The sequence below is a fragment of the Protopterus annectens genome, chromosome 1.part1, assembly GCF_019279795.1.
Source record: "Protopterus annectens isolate FY-2018-M chromosome 1.part1, PAN1.0, whole genome shotgun sequence".
Taxonomy (NCBI): Eukaryota; Metazoa; Chordata; order Ceratodontiformes; family Protopteridae; genus Protopterus; species Protopterus annectens.
The window spans coordinates 514,718,550-514,729,996 of record NC_056726.1 but is presented as its reverse complement, the minus strand read 5'-3'; the positions used below and the strand labels follow the sequence as shown (position 1 = coordinate 514,729,996).

The following is an 11,447-nucleotide window of genomic DNA, read 5'->3' as shown; positions in this document are numbered from 1 at the left end:
TGGTCACTTAAAACCAAAGTCCAGGGCTGCAGGCCTCTTATTCACCAAGATTCTTGCGCTAAATTGTAGCTAACTCTATCCAATTCATGGAAGGCCCTGACTAGGCTGTTGTGCTTCTTGGTTCGACTCTTGCCTCTTTGCTGATCGTTTACTTTAGAAGCTAACTTCCTCCATTTATACAATAGTTATTGATTGGCAATTAGTGTCTTTTTAACTACTTAATACATTTAGCTTCCTGACCAAAGTTCTTTGAAAATGTTTCCATATACATGTTACTTTGCTTGTTCTTAAAGGCAAATTGCAAATTTGTATCCACAGCATGCGTTACATGCATTTGCTTTGTGACCTTTTTATATTTTGAGTTGGATCTTATTTGGGATCCACCACTAATATAACAGGGCATATTTTCATTAGCAGTATTCCAGAGCACAATTAAGCTATACTCTCTAGCACTTGTACTCATGAGCCAAAAAAGGTGAAACGTGTCTACAGCTAGTGGAGTCTGGTTATTGTCCTGAATGTGTTAATAAAGATCCGAATGTCATAATGCATTCAGAAGTCAGTGTACTGAAACAACTCTATGCCTTTGAGTATTAAACATTTTTTCCAGTAATGCCTTGTTTGAAGGAAATTTGTAATTTGCAATTGTTTTCTAGGTTATACAATATAATGTTTATGTATTTGCTATGTTTTTTCCCCTCAGGACTGCATAGACACAGCTGGCTTTTAGCCGACTATTTTCTGGTTAACTTTTTTTTTGAAGTGCGGGAGTCTAGCATTGATATGTTTATAGATGCACAACTACCTGTGTGAATAACAGCTGCCCATTTCCGGTGTATGTTTCAGGTTAACGAGGATGTTCCTGCGTCTGACTACGGTGGTTATACCATGTGCAGTACTCCTGGGGTTCTTACATTTGCTGATGCACTTTGGGTCGCAGAAGATGAAGGAGAACTGTTCACCCGCTTTAGGTAACTAATATTGTTCAGTGCTGCTGAAGCATTGTTAGTTCTTATTGCTTTACTAACCAGTATCTTAATGCAGTATGAAACAAGTCACTTGTCATGCTGTAGGTAATCCATTTATTTCGATCAGAGCTCCAAACTGTGCAGTAAATCTGTTTTCCACATTTTATAATGCAGTAGTAATATCAGAACTAGAACTTCGGCTACTTAGGTAACGAGTAGATTGCAAGAATCAAACAAAATGGGGAAAGGTGATTACCAGGCTGTACTTGCATCCAGGTGATGAGAGAAATGAGTTTTAAAAATCCAGAAGATTCATTCCACTTGTCGTTTACATAGGGGTAGGTGTTTACTTGGTTCATACTATATTTCTTTGAAAATCTTATTGAACTGACAGATTGGCTGCAAAAGTGAAGGTCAACAAATGCATCTTTCCAGTGTTCACTTTCTTTGTTATATAAAGCTTTGGCTTCATAATGCGTGTTAAAGGAATGTGGCCAAATCCACCACAATACCCTTTATTGCATTTTATGAAGCAGTAATGCCAACTGCTAGTCTGGGAAAGAGGCTGCTGCTATGCAATTCCAAAATGCAGTTTCCCATTTGAGCTGTATCTTTTTTTTTTTTTTGCCATATAATTTGACTCAAGTTTCTGGGTGGCTGCTGCTGAGGAGTGCTTGTAAATGCCATCCATACTACTGATTGTTCAGTCCACTGATGACCCCCTTATCCGCTGTGTCTGTCTGGCAAGATGCTTGTGTATTTCATTTTTTTTTATTTGTTTTTCCCAGGACTGCAGAGACCCAACTGGCTTTTAGTAGCACAATAAAATTAGAAATCATTTAATAACAGCTTATCTCAGCAGGCATCCAAGGTTGTAGGTATTATATTTATCCTTTTTCAGGTTTCCAGTTAGGATGGTCCATTTGTGATATGGGTCTTATTTGCCTTGGAGCATCAGTCAGGCTGTCTTTTGCTAAAAGACCTAGACTGGTTGTGTCTCAGTAAGTAATGCTTGTTGTGCCTATATATTTTTTGCCATTTTAAACACCTATAGTAAGTTATTACTTAAGACATTGGCAAACATGCAGAAAACGGAAAAAAACATTATTAACATGTTTTCCTTTTACATACAGTATGTATCACATATCCCTTCTTTATAACTACCAACAGTCCAACATTGCATAATTTGCTCCTTTCTTGCCTTCACTTAAACCTCACTCCTCTTCCTGCTGAATATTGTTATGCATGTATTCATACAGTTTCCATTTATTTCTATGTAATTTGCTCATTGTTCCAATTATTTTATCTCTTTTATAATAGTCAGTACTTCAAATACAATTGGTTTTGACTTTGATTTCCATATTCCAGTAATTGCATTTTTTTAGCCAGCCAACAGAATTAAACGTAACAAGGCCTTACTATGTCTAGGCAATTCAGATCTTGTGTTCCAGCTCAAAAGAATAATTTCCTTAGTTACAGCCATTCGCTCACCTGGACCCCTAGCTAAACCTAGAGTATTCAGGAACTATTCTAAGACAACCTCTTGCTATTAAATGAGAACCTGGCAAAATTTCAAACCCCCATAATCCCTGAGAACACTTCTGGCTATGCAGAACTGCTCACAGAAACCCTATACAAGCATGTTAATAGCTGCATAGAGGCAGCTGTAGCCACCAGGAAGGAAGTACAGAACTAACTCAAAAAACAAGCCACCCTGGTGGAATCACAATATCAGTCAGCTGTATAATACGAGGAAGAAAATCGTGGCAAAAATTAGGAGGTGCAGCACCCAGCGGGATAAAAGCATCTCATTAAACTAAACAAACAACTCCGAGGACAAATAGTCTACCAAAGCCAAATTTGAGGTCAATTTAGTCTCCCAGGCTAAGGACAACCACAAAGCATCCTTTAGTTATGTCTGTAACCTCAAAGACAATACACAATTGTATGTAGAGCTCATTGTAAATGGAGCCACCTATACTGAAGCAGAAGATATAGTAAACCTCCTGGCTGATAAATTTAGCTCTAACTTTACCCCTGTCTCCCCCTCAACCTTCCCTCGGGAAATATTATCAAATGTAACTCCTTCTACTATCTCCCTAGGGAACAGGTCCTTAATGCTGTCTCTAAGACCAAAACCGCTGAATCAGTGAGCCCAGACAATATCCCAGGATGCCTTCTCAATAGCATGAAACATGACCTATCAGGGCCTCTGGGAATTACTATTTAACTGTAGCCTCCAAACAGGGTTCATACCTCATGAATGGAAAAAGGCAACAATCATCCCTCTGCACAAAGGTGGGCCATCTACAAACTTTGGAAACTACAGACCCATAAGTCTCACTAGTCTTATATGTAAAGTCACGAATAGAATTATCATGGAGATGATCAACAGATATAGTAAACCTCCAGACATTGGACCTAACCCAGTTTGGTTTCGTCAAGGGCAGGTCATGCCTACTCAATCTGTTGGATGACTTTGAGAAGGTCACCAAAGCAATGGATGACGGCATAATGATTCACACTGCCTATCTTGACCTGACCAAGGCATTTGACACAATGCCCCACTCAGGCATTGTTGACAAACTCAAAATGTTAGGTACAAGCCTGTATGTCACCCAGTGGATAGACAAGTGACTCACAGACAGGACCCAGGAAGTTAGAATTGAGGAGTCCATCTCTACAAAGAGGCCAGTCACAAGTGGAGTCCCTCAGGAATCAGCCCTTAGACTACTCCTTTTTGGTATTTACTTCTCTGAAGTCAAGGCCAATATCATTGGTCTCTGGCTGACTAAATTTACAGATGATTGCGAATTAGGAGCGGTCATTGAATCTCACACTGACACAAATATTCTTCGGAAAAGGCTGACATGGACAAACAACTGGAGTCAGAGCCATGGACTATAACTAAATGCCAAGAAATGCATAATAGTATCCTTCGGGAAGATGTTCATCGTGCATACAGCTGCAGTCATAACAGATGGGTTCTCCTGCCGTCAGGCGGGTCCTCGGTCGGCCGAATTCCAAAGTCTAGGTCCGGCGTCGGTTGTCATCGCTTCTTCCCTGACGTCAGTGCGACAGGGGTATAAAAGAACCAGCCGACGCCATTTTCTTCAGTCTTTTTTGCCGCGCGGTGCCCGAAGCAGAAGCAGTTCACAAGTGCCGGTCGGCCAGCTCCTGAGATTACAAAAAATTTGGAACCGAAGTCTTCTTAAAAGCTAAGTACCCCGTTGAAACTTTTCTTGCCTCAGACCGATGTCAGACAAAGTTAATAATTGTATTTCTTGTGGGAAGCAAATACCGCATAAGGATTTCCATTCCCTCTGTATACCTTGTTTAGGCCCAGACCACGACGTCTCGGTCTGTCGCTTTTGTGCTACATTCAACAAACGCACTATTAAGCGTCGGAGTTCGCCCAGCATTATTTTGGGAAAGCATTTAACTATACTATGTCGCCGGATACTCCGACTCGGTTTTGTCTAAAAAACGCAAAGACAAGGACCGACACTCGAGGTCCGCGGCCTCTACCGACACCACGCCTCAGCTGACTACTCGTGGTGTGGATCTCAGTGAGGCGCCTTCGCAGCTCCTGATGACCGACGACACATCTTTGGCGGTGTCTCCTGTACCAGTGTCGAGGCTCCTCGGCCCACACCCTGACTACAGATACCGAAGCCACGCTTGGCATTGAAACACAGAATGTGGACAGGACCACCTCCACTCAAGGTGTCTTCAGACCTTCCTCTTCTTTCTCCATCAAGGCTTTCACCAAGTCTAAAGCTACCATGCACCCTAAGAGACCAGCTACACAGGGCCCATCTCCAGGCCCCATGCCTAAGAAACAGATGCTTAAAATGGCTGAGGATTTAATTACTCTAATCAGAGGTTCTCAGCCACCTCCGGACAAAAGACCCAGAGTGAAGGAAGATTCCCCCTCCTCTGATCAGGGCTCCATTATTTCAGAGCACTCTGATTATCAGGAACAGTCTTACTCTCCTTTTGAGGACTCTGATGCAGAGGAATCTATTCCTTCTGTATCCCCCCCCTGAGGATTACTCATTTGGTGAAACTCTACATACCTTAAGGGAACACTTCCACTGAGAAGGCCAGGATTATTCAGATTCCAAGAAAAGGCTCAGGGAATTTCTTTTGTTACCCCAGCACAGGCCTCTGGCTATACCTCCTGTCCTGGACATCCTAGATGATGTTTACTCTGAGGCATGCCTTAACCCAGACTCTCTCCCTCCAGCTCCAGTTAAGCCTGACAGGTACTACAGGGTTCCTGACTCACACCAATTTCTATATAAAAGCCATGCTGCTGACCTAGAAACCATCTCACAGGGGCCCAAGGGAATTAAGGCCTCCATTGCCAAAAATCCATTGCCTTCCGAGAGATTCCAGATCCTTAGAAAGGTGGGGAAAAAAGGTATATACCTCGGCTACCTTATCCATGAGGGCCTTAAACTGTCAGTTTCATATGCTAAAATACCAACAGTTTCTGTTATCTCAATTGAAAAGTAAAATGTCACAACCTGAACAACCAGACATGGAGTTGCAGGATTTGATGCATAGTGCAGAACAAGTGGGTAAACATACCTTATAATGTGGTTTTGATGCTCTAGAGGCCTCATGTAGAGCTGTTACAGGCTCAGTCATATGTAGGCATGCTTGGCTCAAGGAACAAGCCTTGCCTGATCATGTCAAAGCTAAATTACTAGACGCCCCTCTTCAAAAGGATGTACTATTTGGGGCAAATGCTGAGGAAGTATTACGGAAAATGGAGGAAAAGGCTAAATCAATGCAAACTGTGAAAGAATTTCTGCAGGTTCAACCCCCACGTTTTAGTAGAAATTGGCCTTCCAAAAACTGGTCCTTTCCTGCCACAGACAGACCCCAAAGAGGCAGATACAGGCGCCCGAGGGGCAGAGGACAAACACAAGGCTCGTACAGAGGCAGACAATGGCAAGCTCCTACACAAAGAGGTGGTGAGGACAACTCGCAATCTTTCAGTAAGCAAAACCAATGACTTTCCCCTTTGCATGCCAACCAGGTATCAAATGGCAGCACCCTTAGGAGGAAAGCTGGCACTATTCTCAAAAAATTGGCATATTGTCACAAAGGACAAATGGATCCTGAACATTATAAACAGAAGCTACAAATTCCATTTTCATACCCTTCCAAAAATGAAAGGCATGCCAAACCTGCCACACAATCAAAGGGCAGAGGCACAAAAGCAAATTTCAGGTCTTATAAACATGAAAGCTATTCAAGAGGTACCTACACACGAACAAGGCCAAGGTTTTTATTCCAGGCTATTTCTGGTGCCAAGGAAGGGCAAAGATTGGAGACCTATTTTGGATCTTTCCATCCTAAACACATTCCTACTCGTACCAAAATTCAAGATGCTCACTCTACAGCAACTTCTTCCCATGCTGGGCAAGGAGTCTTGGCTGGTAAATTTGGACCTCAAGGAGGCATACCTGCATGTCCCAATCAGACAAAATTGCAGAAGATACCTCAGATTTCTTGCAGGTTCAATACATTATCAATTCTCTGCGTTGCCCTTTGGTTTATCTACTGCACCCAGAGTATTCACGAAATGCCTGGCATCAGTAATTGCCTACTGCAGACTTCAAGGGATACAAATATACCCTTATTTGGACGACTGCCTGATCCAAGCGGACAGCAAGCACATTCTTCTGAAACATCTGGCTTATGTAATAATGTTATTAAACTCTCTAGGATACACAGTCAACAAAGAGAAATCAAGACTAATACCCTCACGAAGATAATTTTCCTGGGTGCCAATTTGGACACAAACACCCAGATGGCCTACCTCACGCCAGAGAAGCAGGGGCAACTAATTCAATATTTCAGAACACTGGCAAATTGCACCAGGCTGACTGCAAGGAAAATCCTGCAGGCTCTGGGATTCATGGCATCTTGCATCTTACTAATCCCATGTGCAAAGCTGCATATGAGAAAACTACAATGGTACCTAAAAACATACGGTCTCAACACAGCCACAGTTTGGAAACAATGATACCACTAATTCCATGTCTGCAAAAGGAATTTCTGTGGTGGGCTCAAGCATGCCAAACAAACACAGGTCTTCCATTCAGCAAGCCTCAAGCAAATCAAGTCATCACAACAGACGCCTCGGACTACGCCTGGGGCGCACATGACAGACCGGTGCATTCAGGGCAAATGGACCCAAAAGAAAAGCACCTTCACATCAATCAAAAGAAATGCTAGCAGTGATAAATGCTATTACAGCCTTCAAGGACCTTCTACAACCAGGTCAGCTATTGATAAGAACAGACAACACCACAGTTATGTGGTACATAAACAAGCAGGGAGGAACACATTCTTATCCCTATGCAGACTGGCCATGTCACTTTGGAACATGGCCATGGACTTACAAATGGAGCTACAAGCACAGTACTTGCCAGGCAAGGAAAACACGCTGGCAGACAACCTAAGCAGGAATATGACAGATCCACACGAATGGAAGCTGCATCCAAAAGTTTTTACAGAAATAATCCAAGAATGGGGAAGGCCAGACATAGATCTCTTTGCCTCCCACAAAATCATCAATTGACAAAATTCTGCTCAAGGATCTTCCATCCAAAGGCCTGGAGAGTGGACGCTCTCTCTTTCAGTTGGACATCAATGACAGTTTATGCCTTCCCACCTCTTCCTCTGCTGCCCAAAGTCCTATTGAAGACCAGAGCAGACAGACCAAAGATGATCCTCATTGCTCCGGACTGGCCAAGGCAACACTGGTACCCACTATTAAGGAGCCTGACGCATTCCCCACCATGGATCCTGCCTCTAATGCCTCTTCTGACTCAGCACAGCTTCAAAACTCTTCACAGTCAGCTGAAGACACTCAATCTAGCCGCATGGAAGATTCCTTAGCATCACAGCAGGCCCTGCTCTCCAAGGAGGTGCAGGATGTCATTTTGGAGGCCAGAAGGCCATCAACTAGAAAATCTTACTCTGCAAATTGGAAACGTTTTTGTGTTTGGAATGAGAAAAAGGGCCAGTGCCCTGGAAAACTGAATTTACCTCAAATACTACAATATTTGGCCGAACTGCTAAGCAGTGGACTTTCGTTCTCCTCCATCAAAATCCATGCCTCAGCCATTTCTGCAGAATACAACACTGATCCACCTTTATTCTCTCACCCTCTATTAAGACAGTTCCTCAGAGGGGCTAAGAATTTAAGACCTCCAAGAAAACAACCAATACCTGCTTGGGATCTTAATTTCATTCTGGAAAAACTGACTTTGCCCCCTTTTGAACCAGCTGCCTCATCAGATTTACAATATTTGTCCTGGAAAACAGCTTTCCTTCTGGCTATCACTTCAGCTCGTAGAGTTTCAGAACTACAGGCTCTTATGGCTGTCCAGCCTTTCATCATCTTCCATCAGGACAGAGTTTCATTACGTACCAACCCGTCCTTTATGCCTAAAGTGGTATCCAGGGTAGCTTTAAATCAGGCCATACATTTACCTACTTTTTATCCTAATCCTCAAAACAAACTGGAGAGATTACTGCATTCTTTGGACATCCACAGACAACTGCGTTATTATTTGGACAGAACAAAGCCTTTCAGAAAATCAGAACAGCTTTTTGTGGCCTATGCGGTAGGAGCTCAAGGAAAGTCAATATCCAAAGAGACAATCTCAAAATGGATAGCCCACTGCATATGCTTTTGCTATTCCTTTCATGGCAAAACTGTACCTACAGGCATTAGAACTCATTCCACCAGGGCCACAGCCACCTCTGCAGCCTTCCTCAGAGGAGTTCCTACCAAGGATATTTTAGAAGCAGCCACTTGGAGTTCTGTGCATACCTTCTCTAAGCACTACAACCTACCATTATACTCCAAGTCTAGAGCAGGCTTTGCCACTGCAGTCTTGCAGGGCATTTTGGCTCCTCCTAGCTCCACCTAGTGCCTACCACCCCTTTCTTAGCTTTGGGATTCTACCCATCTGTTATGACTGCAGCTGTATGCACGATGAACATAGTACAGTTTTGTACCTACCATAAATGTAGATGTTCGAGTGCTAATACAGCTGCAGTCCAGGTTTCCCTCCCACCTTCCCCTCTAGGGGTATTCTTTTATGGTGTATTTGCTTGCAACTACTGTTTTTTGATTATATTGCATTGCATTATTACATTATTTTATGTATTGCCTTCCTTCTGGGGGCACCTGACATCTGGGGCAAGAAAGACTGAAGAAAATGGCGTCGGTTGGTTCTTTTATACCCCTGTCGCACTGACGTCAGGGAAGAAGCGACGACAACCGACGCCGGACCTAGACTTTGGAATTCGGCCGACCGAGGACCCGCCTGACGGCAGGAGAACCCATCTGTTATGACTGCAGCTGTATTAGCACTCGAACATCTACATTTATGGTAGGTACAAAACTGTACTTTATCCACCCCTTGTAACTATCACATTGACAACACACCCCTTTAAGCTGATGCAGTACTCAGGGACTTGGGGGGGGGGGGGGGCACAGACAGTAATCTAGCCTTTGACCATCACATGCTTACAGTAGTGAGGAATCATTCTATGTTGCGCAACTTATAAACAAATTTGTGGCAAGGAAGTCATTGTTCCACTGTATTCGACATTCATCAGACTTGTTATTGAGTATGGTGTCCCCTTTGGTATGTATCTAACCAGGAATATCCAACAGTTGGAACATCCACAGAGGTTCCCTCACTAAAAAGATACAGGGCCTAATAGTTAAGGTGCTTGCCTTACAATCACAAGGTGCAGGATTTGAGTCTCACAAGGGCTAATTGGCTAGGCTTAAAATGGTTCGCAAGGGCAGTTAGCCTAGTACTAATCCATGAACCAACCATGAACAATCTACAGACCACCTCAAGGCCCTATCCCTGCATTCTGTCTCCTACAGGCTGTTGAGGAGAGATTTATGCCTGGCATACAGGGCATTGTCAGACCTCCGTCTGATGGAGCTCCTGCATATTCACAAAACAAACAGCACCAGAATTACCCGTTCTAAAGACATTAAACCTTGCCTGTGATATAAACAGGACCTGCTGGAGAGACAAGTACGTATCCCAGAGACTACCCCATCTCTGGAATAGGCTCTCCATCCATGTGAAGCAGAGTTCCTGCCTAACCCAATTCATGTGTAACTTGGACAAGTGGATGGGGAACAGGAAATATATCCCTGGTTTGGTACCCATGTCTCTAATGGACATGGGCAACCGGTAAATGTTTCACCTCCCAGGCCCCTGCCTGTAAATATTTCATCTCCCAAGCCCCTGCTTACACTTGTCAATGGTACCAGAAGTTGTCAATAATTTGGGATGTATGGCTAGGTTTAAAAAGGCCCTTGTGGTTGTTAGCCTAGTAAACACTTATGAACACAGAAACATAAGAGATGCTAGCTCTTAACAGATGATGGTCATTGTGTTACCCTGCTGCAGTCATCACACATGGGTTATCCTGCCGTCAGGCGGTCCCGCAGTCGGCCTGAGTCTGGCGTCGGTTGCTGTCGCTTCTTCCCTGACGTCAGTGCGCCAGGGGTATATGAGGCATCTGACGCCATTTTCTGCAGTCTTTCTTGCCGTGCGGTGCCCGAAGCAGTTCGCAAGTGCCGGTCGGCCGACACCTGAGATTTTCTAATCGAATTTCAGTCCGAAGTCTTCAATAAAGCTAAGTACCCCGTTGGGGAGCCTTTTCTTGCCTCAGTCCGATGTCAGAAAAAGTTAACAATTGCATTTCTTGTGGGAAGCAAATACCTCATAAGGACTTCCATTCTTATTGTATTCCTTGCCTAGGCCCAGACCACGACGTCACAGGTTGTCGGTTTTGTGCTAGGTTTAATAAACGAACTATCAAACGCCGTTTTGACTTCGCACGACATTACTTTGGTAGGAAATTTAATTATATTATGCCGTCGGAGCAACCAACGACCGGCATGCATAAAAAACACAAGGATAAGGACAGGCAGCCTAGGAGCAAGCCAGCCTCCGAGGCCTCTGCTGGGCCTGTCGCCGGTTCTCTGGTTTTCAGTGAGGCGCCTACGCAGCCCCTGACGACTGCAGAATTGGAACCCCAGACAGCTTCGGATTCTCAAGCGGAGTGTACTAGGCCATCGCACCCATCTTCATTAGGCCCTTCCGACACCGGAGCAGAAGGAGATCCCGGTGCAGTAGAAACACCTTCGGTTGCAGAAGGTGTCTTCAGACCAACTACACTCACCATTAGCTCTTATGCTAAGCTTAAAACTCCATTAAAACCAAAAATGACTGTACATCAGTCTCCAGTTCAAGGCCCCATGCCTAAGAAACAGATGCTTAAGATGGCTGAAGATTTGATTACCCTAATCAGGGGTTCCCATCCCCCTCCAGATAAAAGACCAAGACAAGAGGAGGATTATGCTTCCTCTGACCAGGTTTCTATTTCCTCAGATTCTTCTGAGGAACAGGA

The 11,447-nt window shown here is 43.9% G+C and overlaps 1 protein-coding gene across 1 annotated transcript in view; it reads left to right on the top strand.

Moving 5' to 3' along the window:
• Positions 1-11,447, top strand: part of MTFR2 (mitochondrial fission regulator 2) — a gene marked incomplete in the record, with an annotated part of 659,997 nt that overhangs the window by 111,800 nt on the left and 536,750 nt on the right. Inside the window, 1 exon segment of the mRNA XM_044076367.1 lies at positions 847-971. Coding sequence (XP_043932302.1) covers positions 847-971 — 125 coding nt within the window.